The sequence below is a fragment of the Macaca mulatta genome, chromosome 7, assembly GCF_049350105.2.
Source record: "Macaca mulatta isolate MMU2019108-1 chromosome 7, T2T-MMU8v2.0, whole genome shotgun sequence".
Classification (NCBI taxonomy): Eukaryota; Metazoa; Chordata; class Mammalia; order Primates; family Cercopithecidae; genus Macaca; species Macaca mulatta.
The window spans coordinates 173,713,649-173,731,906 of record NC_133412.1 but is presented as its reverse complement, the minus strand read 5'-3'; the positions used below and the strand labels follow the sequence as shown (position 1 = coordinate 173,731,906).

The following is an 18,258-nucleotide window of genomic DNA, read 5'->3' as shown; positions in this document are numbered from 1 at the left end:
TCAGAAACGTCGCGGCTTTCACATGGGGGAGGAGGAGTGTCAAAAACACTTCACTTCCCACGAAGAGAAGATTCCAGCTCTGAATCTCATGGCTCTTCCCAGAGGCTCCACAGCCCTGCTGCCAACCAGTCTAAAGCCCCTCACTCCCAATCCTGGGGAAATTCAGGTGATTCTGAACTTCCTCTGGAAGGTGGGAAAGAAGAAAAGCAGATATAGCGTCCAGTCCAGGAAGCATCCAAACACCTACTGCGTGTCCTCGGGCAAGTGTCTTCCCCTCTCTGGGCCTCTATCAAATGAACCAGATGAACGCTATGCATGCACGCACATGTGCACACACACATCACCCATTCTCTCCTCACCTTCATCTAATTACCCTGGATGCACTATTAATCATTCACTCCCCAAATACCAAAGGACCACTACCACCACCCAAACCTCCTTCCCAGCTGCGCCTCTCATTTCCAATAGATTTGCCTCGTGCTTAGAATAAATTGCCAATCATCTGCATAATGCTCCACGACTCCTCACTCCACACATCAAATCATTTCTCAGTCTCATTTTGTAAAATCCATCAAGAATAATTCTTTCAAAACTGAAATAAACCCTCACTCTGGCACTTGGAGCCATAAATTCCTTGTCTTTGAATGTGAAATATATCACTTTCTACAAAGCACATCTAAGATACCCTAATATAATCAGATTCATTAACAATGATAAATCAACAGGATCCTGTAATACATAAAAATGCAAATCCAAACCACCCCAGAAATCATCTCTTCTCCATACGTCCCTTAACAGAGCCATAAAATTTGGAAGCTGGGATGGAGCTTGAACACCACTTGGGTGAAGGGGATACGCTTTTCCATCCCTTATTCTCAGAGGCAGGAGGGCAGCGTGGAGGTGGTAGCTCTTTCTGCTCAGGCTCTGAGTCTGAAGCTTCCCTGCTTGCCCCTATCATTTACTTGTCCGTGTGACCACGGATAAGTCCCTTGACCTCTTTGTGCCTCAATTTCCTCATCTGTAAAACGGGAATGAGGACAGAAGTGGCCTCTCAGGCCTGTAATGAAGAGGAGATGGAGCATTTAGAACATGCCTAGTACATGGTAAGCGCTCAGCAATGGCTCAGCAATGGCTAGTGCTCTCCATTCTCTCGGATGAGAGAGAGATGCTTTAAATGTGACCAGTTTGGGGACAGGGACTCAGCTCTCCAACACAGACCTGCCAAGTGTTCAGTACATGAAAAGGGAGTGCATGAATGGCTTGGCACAGACAATCCTCAAACTCTTTAGATTCTAAAAGTATTTATCTCAAGAACACGGAGATTGAAATGCTTTAAAAATGTGTGCATAGAGACAATGAAAAGATTCACAAAAAACAAGAGTTACAGTAAGTTGGAGGATTCTGGGTGATTTGTCTTTTCTACACTTTGTTTTATAACTAATCAATACAGGTACAGGGGAGTCAGAAACATGCTTCCTCAGCCTCTCCCTTGTCAGGCACTAGGCTGGATCTTCTCATTACAGCTCTACAGCAACAACCATAATTGGTGGCCATTTGCCAATTATCCCCATTTTACCAGTGAGAAACTAGGGGATCAGAGAGCCTAAGCGATCTTCCCAAAGTCACATAGCTACCAAGCAGAAGATTTGGCATGGGAGCCAAGGAGTACAACAGTGGCACTGAAGGTTTGCCTGTCTACTCAGGTCCCACTCACCACACACAAGGGCTTTAGCTAATGCCCGGGTGTAAATCAAAGCCCATCTTAACTGCATTAAGGCAGCAAAAAAAGACAACATTTATGTACAGCCATATTCACTGCAATACTGATTATTTTTTAAACAAAAGCAGGAAATTATAGGAAGCAACATGGAAACAACGAAGCAAAGTATGAAATTTGAGACAGTTATAAAAATATATTTGGGGAAAAGTTTTTAATAAGGTAGAAAAATTCCCCTTACACATTACAAAAGATTGGGCAGCAAAGAAGAATTCAAAACTGCACATACTATGCAATAAGCCCAATTATGTAAACAGATAGGAATGCAGGGCCGCAGACCAGGGAGGCCCCTCATGTTAATGAGGCACTGACTTGGGGTTGAGAGTTATCAATGATTTCTGTTTCTCCTTCATACTTCATATTGCCGCATCATCAGAGTTTTTCACAATAAGCATCTATGACATTCATGATCAAAAATTAAAAGGTTTTTTTAAAAAAATATTTTAAGGAAGCTTGTTACTGGAAGAATTTCTAGAGCAAATTATTCTGTAAAGCAAATAAACAACATCTAACTCATATATTTTCTTTAAAAACCTTCTGTGTTTTAGAACTGCAGGTTTTCATACAGGTACAGAAGGTCCCTGGAAGCAGAAAACACATCTTATTCCTTTGGGACTCCTTCTCAGCGCCTGGCAGAGGGTTCTATACATGGGAGCATTCAATAAAGGCTGGTTGTATTTGGTTAAAGCAGGCCATGTACACGTTTTCCTTCAAAAACAGGCATCAAAGTCTGAATTTCTACCTTTACGTGCAGTGGGTGTTCAAACACGTTAAGCCGAACGAGTTCACTGGGAGATGAAAAGAGTATATAAAATGTGGGATCACAGCTATGAAAAAAACATGCACGTTCACAGACAGGGGCAAGAATGGATCGTCAGGAAAGAGCCGTGGTGCAGAATTATGAGTCATTGTTTTATTTTACTTAATTTATCTAGCTGTAAATTTTTCAAAACTAATAAAAGCATATTTTACAGCTCACAGAACATTTAGAACATATTAAAATAAGTATCTTTCCACTGTAATATGCCCAATTGAAATTTATGAATTCTAAAGCTACATTTTAAGGAGATGAAGGAACTGGCACTCCATGTTCTTTAGATTAATAAGTTGGGCTGTGTTGTTTTTCTCCTGATCAGAAAGAAATCATTTTTCAGTAAATGTTACCTTGAATCAAGGATTCTTCCACATTCTAGAAGCTTGGATGAGCTGCTTATATTAAGTCTTACTGTGCCCCCTAGTGGCGAATAGGATTGATCCACTCAAAAGACAATCCCTTCCCAAAGGCTTGCGATAAAATCCAAAAAATTTGTTTTAATCTTTATCGATCACTTAACATGTACACAATTTTGTGCCAGATGCTGGAGAATATAAAAATGGGTTCTGGCTCAGGAAGCTTAAAGTCTAGCTAGGTGAAGCTGATATGCTTCCATGGCTACATATGTAAAATAAGACATCAGCACAAGTCAAGGAAAGAAAATTCTTGGGGAAAAGCACAAACTCGAGCACACACTAAGTGCTGCTATGTGCCAGGCACTGCGTGATTCACAACTAATATCGTTTACTCTTCACAAAAACCCAGCAAGGCATGTTTAATTCTCTCCACTTTACAGATACTCAAATGAAGGCTCAGAAGTGAGGTAACTTGCCAGAGACCACACAACCAAGGGGCTGGCCGCAAAGGAAGGACCCCAGCAGGTCTTGTCACCCAGCCCCAAGCTCTTCTCTCCTTCCTGATTCCACAGGGGCCCAGAAGACACTGGCAGATTTTAACCAAAAGGCAGGGGGAAAGCACCCTGGGAAGGGTACACTGCTGCACCCACCTCTTTGAGCTCATTCCCCGCTGTGCCCACCATTTCCTCTCCTCCAGGGACTGGGCTGCAGCCAGCCAGGACTCCTGCCTGCACCTGAGGCCCCATCCCCACTCCAGATCCACGCCCCATAACCACACACTGCCTTCCCCAGATCACTAGGTCCCCAAGATCTGCCATGCTGCCCCACCTCTGACACCAAGGAGGGAAAAGAACACCATGTGCTGCCCAGCCAGGCCATGCACAAACCTGGTGGCCCAGCAAGCCTGAGGCCTCAGCCAGGACTTCTGGTCACAGCTCCTGCCTGGCTCCCCACCGGTTCCCAATTCATCTTCCCATCCTGGCTCCTCCAGCCCCTGCCATACACTCTTCACACTGAAAAGTTGTTCAAAGTCAATTTGCCCAAAACCAATTTGCCAAATAACCCCATCACTGAAAATTGTCAAATATCTTAAAACAGAGAGAGGGCCCTGGCTCACCATTTGTATCTATGGCTTATAAAAGCCCTAATGTTCACAACACCACAGTAAAAAGAGGGTCAGAAGACGCCAACCCTAGCAGCCATGCTGACCCTGGCCCAACCTCACAACAGCAGATGTGCTCTGCCCTGGGAAGGCACCCAGGGCGCACAGTGCAGTGGGTGGGGCTCCCAAGAAGCTGCCTGGCAGCCCAAGAGGCCTGTGCCGGTGTCATCACCTGCAGCACACACAGTCTCCTCAGGACAGGCGGGCACAGCAGCGGCGCCTGGCCCCACCCAGGGTAGCCCCACAGACCTGGACCCAGGTCTCTGAATTGCCCAGGAGCAGGGCATTCCTACCATAGTCCCTCAGTCTGAGCCACCCTCACTGCCATTCCAAACTGGGCCCGCTGCGCCCTCTTCTGGTCATGAAGTGTCACAGTTAGTTGGCTGCTCACAGTTTCCCCTCCATGGGGGCAGAAACATCTCTCCCCCACATCCCCAGTGGCACCGTCCCTGGCATATTCGTCTACTCCACAAGGCCAGAAATCAATGCCTCCACTCAGGTGCTCTCTGCTCAAAAACTAAAGTGGGGATGCTTCTGTTTAGGAAATCTAAATTTCCCAGGCAAAAGTGACCCAAGCTGCCCCTCTGCCAGCAGGGCCCAGGGAGCACTTCACACCACCAGGCGGAGGCCAGTCCCACAGGGCCCCAGGTCCACCCCTCACCATCAGGAGAACTCCAGAGGTGAGCAGGCAGGTGGGCATCCACCAGGACACACCTGCTGTCCCCACTCTCTCCAGGAGGCAGTGCCCTGAGTGGAGGACACGCCGCCCATCTCTGCCCATAGCAACCCTCTCCTCCTCTAGCCTGTGCTGCCTTTGGCCAGGCTGCCCTCTCTCTCCCTCCGGGTCCCTCAGAGAGGACTGCCTGTGCCCCTCAGGTGGCTCACCCCACAGCCAAGGCTATCTTCCACAAAGCCCCTGCTGCGTGCCAGCCCCTAGACTGGGTGCCTTGGATGCCACTGTTCACCCTGATTCCAGCCCATCGGCTGCACCATGGTGCTGCCCCAGGAGGCGAAGCTGCAGTCACCCCTGCAACAAGAGACAAGGGCGGGAGGCCCCTGGCCCTGCTCCCAAGGCCCACGGGCAGCAGTGGGGAGCAGAACATTCAAACAGCAGACAGTCATGAGGGACGCCCAGAGGTGAGAGGCTGGACATCAAGACGCCCTGCCAACCTGCCGGCTTCTCAAGTGGGGGGATTTGTGTGTCTCGATCAATGCTATTTCTCTAGCGCCTAAAACAGGACATTGCACAAAGCTAGAGCCCACTAAACACGTATTCAGTGGACCCAACAGGGAGCTTTTCAGAGAAGATGACTTTCCAGACTGAGCCTCGGCTGTTGAGCAGGAACCTAACAGGCAGGAAAGCAAAGGCAGGAGACCCTGGAGAGGGTGGGGCGCGAGGAAAGCATGGAGGAAAGAAGGCCTCAACAGGAAGGTGAGCGCAGGGAGGACAAGGGCCACCACTCGAACTGGGGCCAGCCAGACACTGCGCAGGCCCACCAGCAACCCTCCGGACAGGCTTCCCACCCTCCAGCCCTTGCAGCGCAGACTTGGGAAGCAGAGCAGAAAAGCCCCAGGGCCACAAGATCAATCCCAGCAATGCTGTGATCCACACCAGAGATGCCAGAAGCCTCCGCACACACTTCACAGCCCCCAGAGTGGCAGGAAAAGCACCAAAGACCTGAGTGAAAAATCCTGGAACTCCAGGCTGAAGAGAGAATATGACTCTCTCTCCCACAGGACTCTGAGTCTTGCTGGAAAAGAGTACAGACAAGCCACTTCAGGCTTTCAGTTCACCACTTAAAAATGACACCCATCAATTCAGCTCATTTCAAAGACATCTCTATACTTGGAGCTTCCTTTCCTCACTTAAGAAACTGCTTCTGAGGGAGAAAAGCTCAAAATGTAATTTGCAAGTGAAAAGATCTAGGAAAGTTGGTTCCAGAACTCTGAGGTAACAAAGGCAAGGGAACCACCATTTACTGAGCGCCTATGAGGTACCTGGCTCTGTGCAAGGCACTTTTTCAGCATTTTTCTCACATGAGCACATGACCCAGGTATGATTTTGCCCTTTTACAGATAAGACACCAGACTCCACAGGAAGGCAGCTGGCCAGTGGTCGACCAGCTAGCTACTCTGCAGCAAAGCTGGATGTGAAGCCAGGTCCCTTGAAGTTATTTCCTTTCCAAGAGCTTTCTGTTCAGCTTGCATTTAGTTGGCACCCGCTACATATCAGGTGCTTTGCTAGCTGCGAGGAGAGAGAGGAGGGGCGCAGTACACAGCTTGAAGGGCTAGAGACAGGTCCCCGGTGGGCACAACGACCTATCACACTGTACTTGCATACTGTGGGGACTGCATTACTATTACTTCAGTAGCCTGTAAAATAAATAAGACAATGCAAAAAGGAGTTTCCATGTAAAACCAGAAGTCCCCCGAAGGGCACGTGCAGCTCCCCCTGACCTTGCTTCCCCAGCCTCCAGTCCCTCATGCTTGAAGCCAGCTCCCAGGCCCTCATGCTTGGAGCCAACACATACACAGGGCTCCTGCAGTCAAACGCACCCTTCCACCCCCATCACGAAGTGAACCTTCCCCTTCCTCAGGAGGCCTTTGCCAAGCCCTCCCGGGCTGGGCTGGTACCCCTCCTGTTGGGCTCCCAGAGCACCTGTGTGTCCTACTGGGGGCCCATCCTCACAGCCCAGGGTTGTGTCTGTCTACTTTTCCATGGCTCCTACCTCACTGTGCAAGCCCTGACACCAGGGGCTGGGTCTATCTACCTCTCTTAACAGCTCCTGAAACCGGCACAGCACCAGGTACAGAGCTGGCATGGCTCAATGCTCCACAGGGTCACCGAGGACATCCCCAGTCCCCAGGGCTTGGTCCTGGGCCTGCTTTTCTTCTCCCACTATCTGACCTCCTCCCTCACGGCCTCTGAGAGGGATAAGAAACAGTATCCTCTGGTGACCTGAGCAAGGCAGCATCAGGGAAGGGTTGGGGCAGGAGGAACCTACAACCCAGGGCTGACCACAGATGACCCTTTCTCAAATGTGACAAAGAGAATTACAGAAATCTACACCAAAAAAAGTTCAGCCTATAACCTCCCTCCACTTCACTGTCATTCCAGCAGTGTATTCCTAAGAGCATCTGAAAGCAGAAGTTTTCACTCAAGTCTTACCTTGAAAGTTTTATCCATAGAAGTGGAGAGAAGCATGTGGCTCTTAGAAAGGACTGGACACCACTGAATGGTGTTGACAGGGCCCCTGTGCCCTCTTAGGTGGAAAAGCACTTTCCTGGGAACCGTGGTTTCTTTATAATGGCTGTTCAAATACGGTTGAATAAACTCAGACACTCTGGGGCCCACATAGAGAGGGGCTGGGGCACGCCCTGCAGGGGGCCCCTGTGGCTCCATCTCTTTACTGTTGCCTGTTTCCGTGCTTAATGCCTGCAGTTGTCTTAGTCTTTTGGGGGTATAGGGTACTACACAGTCCTCACACTTTTTCTTCCGAAAAGAGCTGTCATTTTTACCTACAGTTTCAGATTCACTTTGAGCACAGAAAGATGACTTTGGAAAGTTCCTGGAGAGTTTTACTTGCTTAAAGCGTGCAGCTGCCAGGGGTATGTGGCTGGCTGGAACATGGCTCGTCCACAGAGAAGAACGAGAAGGCTCTCTGATGGGGAAGGTGACTTGAGGCTCCTTCCCAGGCCACTGTAGCCTCTGGCTGGGGCAAGAACCCCGATCGCTTCTCCCAAGTTGAGCCAGTGGAAGGCGATGGCCCCCTGGGTCTTCACAAGAGCCATGCTTTGTGGGCTGTACCCCTGCTTTGGGCACATCCAGTGTACCAGATGCAAAATCCTTCTCAGGTGGTCCGGCCACACCAGAAGTGTCTTTCATCTGGCCAGTGGCATCAAAACTTCCTGCAGTCTCTCTCTCAGCCTCCGAGTCCGAATCATCATACGCTACCAGCGAAGCCATTAAAGACAGAGTTTTTGCTGTCCTTCAAAGCCAAACCACCTAAGATCAAACAAAGTCAAGCATGAGAAAATGTACATGGAAGAATATGTATGTAGTTATAAGAAAACATGTCACCTAGGAAATCCAACAACTCAACAGTCATAAGAATAAACACAGGCCAGGCACGGTGGCTCATGCCTGTAATCCCAGCACTTCAGGAGGCTGAGGTGGGTGGATCACCTGAGATCAGGAGTTCGAGACCAGCCTGGCCAACATGGTGAAACCCTGTCGCTACTAAAAATGCAAAAATTAGCGAGGCAGGGTGGTGGGTGCCTGTAATCCCAGCTACTCGGGAGGCTGAGGCAGGAGAATCATTTGAACCCGGGAGGCAGAGGTTGCAGTAAGCAGAGATTGTGCCACTGCACCCCAGCCTGGGCAACAAGAGGGAGACTCTGACTCAAAAAAAAAAAAAAAGAATAAACACACACAAAAAAAGGCTTTTCTACACACCAGGCCTAATTAGTTAGAAGATAAAATTTTTGAAATGAAAACTATGGAATAGCTGGGGGTAAATCTATAAAAAATGAGCAAGACCTACGTGGAGAAAACTAAGACTGGGTGCAGTGGCTCACACCTGTAATCCCAGCATTTTGGGAGGCTGAGGGGGGCAGCTCACTTGAGGTGAGGAGTTCGAGACCAGCCTAGCCAACATAGTGAAACCCCATCTTTAGTAAAAATACAAAAATTGGCCAGGCCTGGTAGCACACAACTGTAATCCCAGCTACTTGGGAGGCTGACAGCTACTTGGGAGGCTGAGGCAGGAGAATCTCTTGAACCCAGGAGGTGGAGATTGCAATGACCTGAGATTGCACCACTGCACTCCAGTCTCGGCGACAGAGGGAGACTCCATCTCAAAAAAAAAAAAAGCGCTGGGTGCGGTGGCTCACGCCTGTAATCCCAGCACTTTGGAGGCCGAGGCAGGCGGATTACAAGGTCAGGAGTTCGAGACCAGCCTGGCCAACATAGTGAAACTCCATCTCTATTAAAAATACAAAAATGAGCCAGGTGTGGTGGTACGCACCTGTAGTCCCAGCTACTCGGGAGGCTGAGGCAGTAGAATCACTTGAACCCAGGAGGCGGAAGTTGCAGTGAACCGAGATTGTGCCACTGTACTCCAGCCTGGGTGACAGAGACTCCATCTTAAAAAAGTAAAATTAGAAAAAGAAAAAAAAGGAAAGAAAACTAAAACTTTTATTGAAGGACATAAAAGAAGACCTAGGCTGGGTGTGGTGGCTCATGCCTGTAATCCCAGCACTTTGGGAGGCCGAGACCGGTGGATCACCTGAGGTCAGGAGTTCAAGACTAGCCTGACCAATATGGTGAAACCCCGTCTCTACTAAAAATACAAAAATTAGCCGGATATGGTAGCAGGCACCTGTAGTCTCAGCTACTCGAGAGGCTAGACAGGAGAATCATTTGAACCCGGGAGGTGGAGGTTGCAGTGAGCTGAGATCATGCCACTGCACTCTAGCCTGAGTGACAGAGTAAGACTCTGTCTCCAAAAAAAGAAGAAGAAGACCTGAAGAGACAATGCCTACAGAGAAAGGGACAGGACTTTAAAAATGCCTTTGGAAGGTCCATTTTGGTCATATGTGTTACAAGTTTAAACACATCATTTTCACCTCACCAACCCCACTGTAGAACTCTATCCTACACAAATACTAGCATATGTTTGCTAGATGTATAAATCCATGAAGATAAATGTATAAAGAAAGCCTGCTGCACTGCTTATTAGCAACCAGTGAGAACATATGCTCATCATCATGAACAAGGTTAGGTCTGAAAATACGGAAATCAAAAGATGTCCAGGATCCATGGTGAGAAAGGCCTGCCACGCTCCTCTGCATCCTTTCCCTGTGCTCCAGCCCTTCCCTCTTTTCTCTCTGCCTGAAACATTCTTCCCCCAGATATCCCATCTCTGTAGCAGCCAGCTGGAGGCCTAAGGTGTTGGTCCACCCAAGTGTGCAGGGAGCAATTCTGAGGGCATGATCCAAATTCACCCGTTTCACTCCCAACACAGATTCACGCTGCAGTGAATTTCTACTTGTTTAAAAAAAAAAAAAAAAATCTTTTCTGGGCAGGGCATAGTGGTTCACGCCTGTAATCGCAGCACTTTGGGAGGCCGACGTGGGCAGATCACCTGAGGTCAAGTTCAAGACCAGCCTGGCCAACATGGTGAAACCCTGTCTCTACTAAAATACAAAAATTAGCCGCGCATGGTGGCACACGCCTGTAATCCCAGCTACTCAGGAAGCAGAGGCAGGAGAATCACTTAAATCCAGGAGGCATGTTGAGCCTCCTCACTCCCTCGTTGCAGTGAGCCGAGATCGGGCCATTGCACCTCAGCCTAGGCGACAAGAGTGAAACTTAGTCTCAAAAAAAAATTCTTTCTGAAATTCTGAACCTTCATGCACAATACATTGTTATCAATTAGTTCCCAGAAAGAAGTGCTTTGGTCTGGATCAATGTTTTACTTCTATGCTGTTAGCACCAAGTACAATCCAGAGAAAAAGAAGGGTGCTGGGCACACCCAGGACAGCAGAGGGCGCGGTGGAACAGCACAGAATGCTCAGGCAATAGACTAACTTCCAAGAAAATCCAGTGCACCCAAACTTAATCAAACAGGCCAAGGTCCGCCTCCATCTCCCAACAGGTGGAGTCAGATCATATTAAACAGATTCCCTCCAAGTCCTTTGCTAAGTCATTCCAGACAGCCTATTACCCATCTCTTCTGCTAGACAATGGGTTTCAATGTCCCCTGGAATCAACCACCCAACCCCTTCCACACCTTTCCCCCAAATGGCACCATTCGCCTGAGGGTTCCACTGGTCTACAAGTCAGGTCATCATTCCATAAATGTCTGTAGTCAGTCTCCTCTAGTAATGCCGCCCCTGTTCACAGCCCATTCTAGGCAGGTAACAACTTCCACACACAAAGCCAGAGTTCAAATAAAATGGGTGGGCACAGTGGCTCACGCCTGTAATCTTAGCACTTTGGGAGGCCGAGGCGGGCAGATTACCTGAGGTCAGGAGTTCAAGACCTGCCTGGCTAACATGGTGAAACCCCACCTCTACTAAAAATTTTTTAAAAATAAAAATAAAAATAAAAAATAAATTAGCTGGGTACAGTGGCGCATGCCTCTAATCCCAGCTACTCTGGAGGCTGAGGCCGCGGAATTGCTTGAGCCCGGGAGGCAGAGATTGTGGTGAGTGGAGATCACGCCACTGCACTCCAGCCTGGGCTACAGAGCAAGACTTCGTCTCAAAAAAAAAAAAACAAAAACAAAAACAAAACTTCTAAAGCCAGCCAGCCAGCTCATCTCAGATGGAACTAATATAAAAGACTAATTATAAACTAATGGGACCGTGCACTGCAAATAATTTGGCATTTCTGTTCTCCAAATGCTAAACCTGGTCCCCAGGCCACTCTCAACTCCTCTGCCCAGGCACCACCCACCACGCACCCGACTCCTTGCTGTCAAAAGGATCCCACAGATTCCCACCACCAGAGTGCCCGTGCTCCCTCTGGAAGGTGGTGAGGGATTAAACTAAGAGGAACTGAGACAGATGGAAGGGAAGGCAGGGACACTGGAGAAGAGTCTAAGGAAGAAGCGAGTGACTCTGACAATCACTATCAGCATGTCAGCCCCATGAGGACAGGGCTTTCTGTGTTTTGTTCACTATTCAATGCCCAGCGTCCAAAAATATTTCTGGAATGCAAACAGGTGGGAGGGGGAGATGCTGAGGAAGTAAAAGAAATAGGATATTGCCATTCAACAAACATTTCCTGATTACCTACTCTTTGTCAAGCCCTATGCTGGGTCTTGTGTGGGTGGAAATTAAACACAAAACACAGATCCCCCGGAGGCCCCAGACTGATGAAGGCAACAAACAAGATACGACCAGAGATGGAGTTTGAAAGATGAATAGGAGTTAGCCGAGCTGTCAATAGTAAGAAGTAAGGTTGGTCCAAGGCACAGCGCTTTCTGAAGGAACAGGAAGTGATAGGAAGGCGAGCGGCTATGAGAGACCGCGTTAAGAGGCGCGGGGCGCTTATGGACGCTGCCCAGTCCCGGCCCCCTCCAGCCCGGGGCCCGCCGCTCACCACACGCACCGGAAGCGCTCGGTTCTCCCGGAGGCAGACCGGCCAGCACACCACTGTCCAGTCACGTTGCGACGAGGCCCCGGGGCCGCCAGCCAATCAGTGGAGCCCTCTGCCCCGCCCCCGCGTGAACAACCAATGATGGCGCCGTCGGGCCGGAAGTTGTTCCGTCCGGATGGCGTTTCCACGGACGCCCCGGAGACAACCCGTGGCTGAGCCGGGAGTGCTGACAGGCCCGGGTGGGCCGGGTAAGCGAGGGGAGTGAGGCCGGGGCGGAGTGAGGGAACAAGGGAGGGAGTAATGGAGGGACGCCCGCGCGGCGCCCAGCGGCCTGGCCCTCCAGGCAGTATCCTGAGAGCCCGGCTTGCTGCTCGCCGCGTTCTGGCACCGTGAAGGGCGCGGATCCTGCCACCGACCCCTTGCTCCTTTCCTGTGAGCGCCGCCGACCCACCCCGTCCCCCTTTCCCACCGGCATCAACCCTTCATCATCTCCACCTCTTCTCTTTTCCCGAGAAGAGAGGCCCCCATTTTTATTTAGCGCTTGCCATGTGCCAGAGACTTTGCCTAGTGTTGCACTTAGTCCGCTCAATGGTAATGTTAGCAGGCTTCTCCATGCCCATTTCACAGATGAGGAAACCCAAGGGAAGCAGAAAAGTAATGTGACCCTTGCCCAAGGTTTCGAATAAGTCCAAGCTGGGATTGAAACCCAGGCGTCTGTGACCTCAGAACTCCCGATCTTTCCACTACACTGCGCCGCCTCGGTGAACAAATGCGGGGAATTTACGGTTTCTCTTTCTAACGCCCACGACTCCACAAAATCAGTCACACTGACACTGAGGGTGGGGAACGGGAAGAGGGTGGAGAGGTTATTTGGAGGCCAGCGGGGGGTGAGGGGTGGCTGATGCAATGCCCAGCTAATGGCTCGATTCTCAGGAGGGTTTCATTGGTCTCAACCTGGTCCCAGGCAGCCCACCTCTGATTGGACAGTCTCATCAAGAAGGTTGGTCAAGAGCTCAAGTGTTTCTGAGAATCAGGGCGATTTATAAGAAAAGCTTAGCTGAATGCAGGGTGGGGACTGGTAAACAAAAGGAAAAGCCTCTTTTTTCAGAAGGGAAACTGAAAGAAAGAGGGGAAGAGTATTAAAGACCATTTCTGGCTGGGCTGGGCATTCTCAGCTGCTCAACTGCCCAGCGTGACCAGTGGCCACCTCTGCAGAGTCTTCCACAACGTGGGTATGTATTGCCATCTTTGCCAGGCTTAGAGCTTGTTAGTGTTTTTACCAAAGTGCTGAAAACCTTGGTTTAGGGGGTCAGGACTTGTGTCTTTAGGATTAGGGTGTTATGCATTTTACTTCTTCCATTGACCGAAAGTTCAGGTAATTCACTGCTCCCATAGGGAATAGAGATCCTGGCTGAGCAGTCGCGTGCTTGGATTTGTAGCTTGCCTCCCAGCACTCTCATGCTGTCTGTCATAGTTTTCACTGATGCAGCCCCCTTCTGTGCTCAACATCAGAACGTATTGTCATTCTTGTTGTGACACCCCAAAGTGTCTAGTGCCTGGCTTCATATAAATTAATGGCTTTGCCTTTTAAGATAATGTTCATTTGTTATTTGGAGGGGAAAGCGATCTTTCTTTTAGTGTTTAAAAAAAAAAAAAAAGTGGAACATAATGGGTCCCAGAAGGTGTCAAGAAATCCTTGCTCTAAAGAAGTCATTTTCTTGTCCTCTAGGAACTTTCCAGTCCAAAGGCATAGTCACTTACACTCTGGGGCCAAGATTTAAAGGATGGTATTCTACCTCCTGGTGATATTCCAGGGATTCAGAAACACTCCTGGGCTACATCTTCTTCTCAGCTGCTCCAGAATTGGCTGTCTTGATGCCACCCTTCCCCAGATTGCAGAATCAGTGTGTCCTGATCTTCTCTGTGAGATGATTTTTATGCAACCCAAGTCTTTATCATGTTGTTCTGTTAAACAATTCTATAATTCTTTCCACTCCTCATCCCAATACAATACCCAGTTTCTTTAAGTGCCTATTATGCTCCTCCACAACAGTGGAAAATTTCACAATGAGCACAAGATTCAAGTTCTTGAAAAGGGGGTTGGGGGTTAATTTTCAAGAGCCATTTTAGCTTTCTCCTTGAAGGTCTGCTGTGATCTGCTTTGGAGTAGGCAGTTTTGCTCTTTACACGCCCAGTACTTTTGTTTAGGGAAGATAATAGAGTACTTCACTGGTTATAACTGCATTTCTTTGTTTCAGAGTGTAGTATTTGTTAAACAGGTAAATCTAATTCTCTTAAAGACTTAATGTTCTATTTGCAATTTATTTGGTAAACACTGAAGACAATGGTCCTTAACCTTTTGGCATCTCAGCCTCCTCTGGAAAGGTTACGAAGCCAGGAGACGTTGCTCAAAACCATGCACATACCAGTGTACTTGCAAGCACTAATGTAATTTCAGATGTTCATGAACTTCAAGTTGAAAAACCTCTGAAGTTCGGCCGGGCGCGGTGGCTCAAGCCTGTAATCCCAGCACTTTGGGAGGCCGAGACGGGCGGATCACAAGGTCAGGAGATCGAGACCATCCTGGCTAACAAGGTGAAACCCCGTCTCTACTAAAAAATACAAAAAACTAGCCGGGCGAGGTGGCGGGCGCCTGTAGTCCCAGCTACTCGGGAGGCTGAGGCAGGAGAATGGCGTAAACCTGGGAGGCGGAGCTTGCAGTGAGCTGAGATCCAGCTACTGCACTCCAGCTTGGGGGACAGAGCGAGACTCTGTCTCAAAAAAAAAAAAGAAAAGAAAAACCTCTGAAGTTCAACTCAATTCTGAAAGTCAACAAAGAAATAAAAGAGGATGTTGATAGGTAGGGGGAAGAAGAACATTTACACAATAAATGGGATAAACTGATAAATGCATGAAATGAGGAAGATGGTAGTTCCATTCTCCTTGTCTCTGACCACACAGAAAGTTGCATCATACACACACACACACACACACACACATGATTTCAATAGTGTGGTTGATTCCCACACAAAATATATGCCTTGTGATCATAATCATTTGCTATTTCCTCAGTCTAATTTCATTCCCATGTGCTTCTTTTTTTTTTGAAACAGAGTCTCGCTCAGTCACCCAGGCTGGAGTGCAGTGGCGCGATCTCGGCTCACTGCAAGCTCTGCCTCCCGGGTTCACGCCATTCTGCCTCAGCCTCCCAAGTAGCTAGGAGTACAGGCGCCCGCCGTCAGGCTCGGCTAATTTTTTGTATTTTTAGTAGAGACGGGGTTTCACTGTATTAGGCAGGATGGTCTCGATCTCCTAACCTCGTGATCCGCCCACCTCGGTCCCATGTGCTTCTTAAATGGAGTTCTGATAGTTATAGACACATGTTTTTCCCTGCAACAGGGACCCTAAATGCAAGTACAGTTTATCTAGCTGATCCTCTAGCAAAGAAACAGTTATCTATTCTATTGCAATGGGAGATTGGCTCTCCTGGGATCACCCACGCATTCTACCTGGCACTTTCTCCAGGGATTTTTAAGAATAATTTTTATACTTGATTAACTTCAAAACCTTACTGCTGCTGCTTTGTTGCCTTCCACGCAGGGCACTGCTTTTTTTTGGAAGGACAGGGTAAACCAAAAGGAATTCCAAAAATAGTGACCAGGATGGTGGGCAGATGTTAGCAGAGGGTGAAGAAACCAGACTAGGGATGGGAGACCTGGAGAAGACCCCAGGAGACCAGCCTGGCTCTCCACAGATCTGGGAAGGCTCAACTCAGTACCAGTACATTAAACAAGAGGCCATCTAAAGTCCTGGGGGAATCAGACTTCAACTGGAACAAGTAAAGACTTTCTACAGATAAACCTGAGAGGAAAAAGTTGAACTAGATGACTAAGGAGATTCATTCATTAGGTAAATATTTTTTTATAAGCTGTGTGTCAGGTACTAGAATTACACGGAAGAATAAACCCAGTGCTTACCTTTTCTGTCTGCTGGGGAAGACATGAGTAACTAAACTGCAGTGTAAGTGCTTTCATAAAGTTACTAAAGGAGTGTTTGGGGATCACAGAGGATGGATCAACCAACTTGGTCCCAGAAGCACAGGTGTCAGGAGAGGCTGTGAAGAGCTGAGTTAAAATTGGAAAGAATCAGCAGAGTTCAGGCAGAGAAGGGTGTGAGACATTTCAGGCAGGCAGGCAGCAGGGAGCAGCAGGGCTTCTGAGAAAGCACATGAGCGAGGGGGCTTGGCAATCAGATTCTGGCTTAGCTACTCCCTAGCAATGGAGCCGTCAGCCTCTTGTCTGCTATTGCAAGGTGTATAGAGTAACACCCAGCTTTGAGAGTTGGGAGAATTCAGGATAAGTATCTGGACATGATGTTTGATGATTTGTGGCTAGAAGTAATTTTCATGAGTTTGATTGTTATTTGATATGGGCAAAGACCTTAGAGAGAAATGGATAACGACTGATTTGCTCAGCTTGTTGCTGGGGAGGGAATGGGAGAGTCTGGGAGTTCTCCTCTCTAGCCCTAGGCAGAGGGTACTTCTGCATTCCTCCCTAAACTGGATGCTTTCTTATCTGAGTCAGTTATCTCACCAAACCTCCCCTTCTGGGAATTGAGGTGGTTCTCATCAAGGAAGAGAAAGAAACTGGCTGCTGTCCTATCCTGGTTTTCAGTGTTATACTTTTATTGACTTAAATAAATTTTGATTTACATACCTTTTTTTTTTTTTTTTTTTTTTGAAGCGGAGTCTTGCTCTGTCACCCAGGCTGGAGTGCAGTGGCCGGATCTCAGCTCACTGCAAGCTCCGCCTCCCGGGTTTACGCCATTCTCCTGCCTCAGCCTCCCGAGTAGCTGGGACTACAGGCGCCCGCCACTGCGCCCGGCTAGTTTTTTTTTTTTTTTTTGTATTTTTATTTATTTATTTATTTATTTTTAATTTTATTTTTTTTTTTTTTTTGAGACGGAGTCTCGCTCTGTCGCCCAGGCTGGAGTGCAGTGGCCGGATCTCAGCTCACTGCAAGCTCCGCCCCCCGGGTTTACGCCATTCTCCTGCCTCAGCCTCCCGAGTAGCTGGGACTACAGGCGCCAGCCACCTCGCCCGGCTAGTTTTTTGTATTTTTAGTAGAGACGGGGTTTCACCGTGTTAGCCAGGATGTTCTCGATCTCCTGACCTCGTGATCCGCCCGACTCGGCCTCCCAAAGTGCTGGGATTACAGGCTTGAGCCACCGCGCCCGGCCTTTTTTTGTATTTTTAGTAGAGACGGGGTTTCACCGTGTTAGCCAGGATGGTCTCGATCTCCTGACCTCGTGATCCGCCCGCCTCGGCCTCCCAAAGTGCTGGGATTACAGGCTTGAGCCACCGCGCCCGGCCTACATACCTTTTTTTCAATTTTTGTTTTTTTATAAAAAATTTTTGGAGAGACAGGGTCTCACTATCCATGTTACCTTTCACTTGTGTCACTTGTGTCCGTGTGAAGAGACCACCAAACAGGCTGTGTGAGCAACAAGGCTGTTTATTTCACCTGGATGCAGGCGGGCTGAGTCTGAAAAGAGAGTTAGGGAAGGGAGGTGGGGTGGGGCCGCTTTATAGGATTTGGGTGGGTAAAGGAAAATTACGAAGGGGGTAATTCTCTGGCAGGGAGGGGCGGGGGTCACAATGGGGAGCTTTTGAGCCAAGATGAGCAAAGAGAAGGAATTTCACTAGGTAATGTCATCAGTTAAGGCAGGAACAGGCCATTTTCACTTCTTTTGTGGTGTAGTGTCATCCGTTAAGGCAGGAACTGGCCATCTGGATGTGTACGTGCAGGTCACAGGGGATATAATGGCTTAGCTTGGACTCAGAGGCCTAACATTACCCAAGCTACTGTTGAACTCCTGCGCTCAAGCAATCGCCTTAGCCTCCCAAAGCACTTGGATTGCAGGTGTGAGCCACCTCTCACGGCACCCATGATTTACATACTTTTTGGAATTTTTTTGGTTTTGAGACAGTCTTTCTCTCTGTTGCCCAGGTTGGAGTACAGTGGCATGGTCTCGGCTCACTGC

General features: G+C 48.6%; 2 protein-coding genes across 8 annotated transcripts in view; one reads left to right on the top strand and one right to left on the bottom strand.

The window, feature by feature from the left end:
- WDR25 (WD repeat domain 25) overlaps window positions 1-12,459 on the bottom strand; it is a 152,936-nt gene extending 140,477 nt beyond the window's left edge. Inside the window, exons 1-2 of one of the 5 annotated variants that reach the window (XM_028851833.2) lie at window positions 12,229-12,459; window positions 7,279-8,115 (exon numbers count right to left, since the gene is read on the bottom strand). In XM_028851833.2, coding sequence (XP_028707666.1) covers window positions 7,279-8,076 — 798 coding nt within the window. In that variant the 5' untranslated portion in view covers window positions 8,077-8,115; window positions 12,229-12,459. Of the gene's footprint in view, window positions 1-7,278; window positions 8,116-9,136; window positions 10,179-11,913 lie in introns of those variants that run through there. The other 4 variants (XM_015144492.3, XM_028851832.2, XM_028851834.2 and 1 more) reach the window with 4 other exon arrangements.
- WARS1 (tryptophanyl-tRNA synthetase 1) overlaps window positions 12,416-18,258 on the top strand; it is a 44,370-nt gene continuing 38,527 nt past the window's right edge. For 2 of the 3 annotated variants that reach the window (XM_001105363.5, XM_001105786.5), the window contains exon 1: window positions 12,416-12,464. The gene's annotated coding sequence lies outside the window, so the exon portion shown is untranslated. Of the gene's footprint in view, window positions 13,449-18,258 lie in introns of all 3 variants that reach the window. The other variant, XM_001105926.5, reaches the window with a different exon arrangement.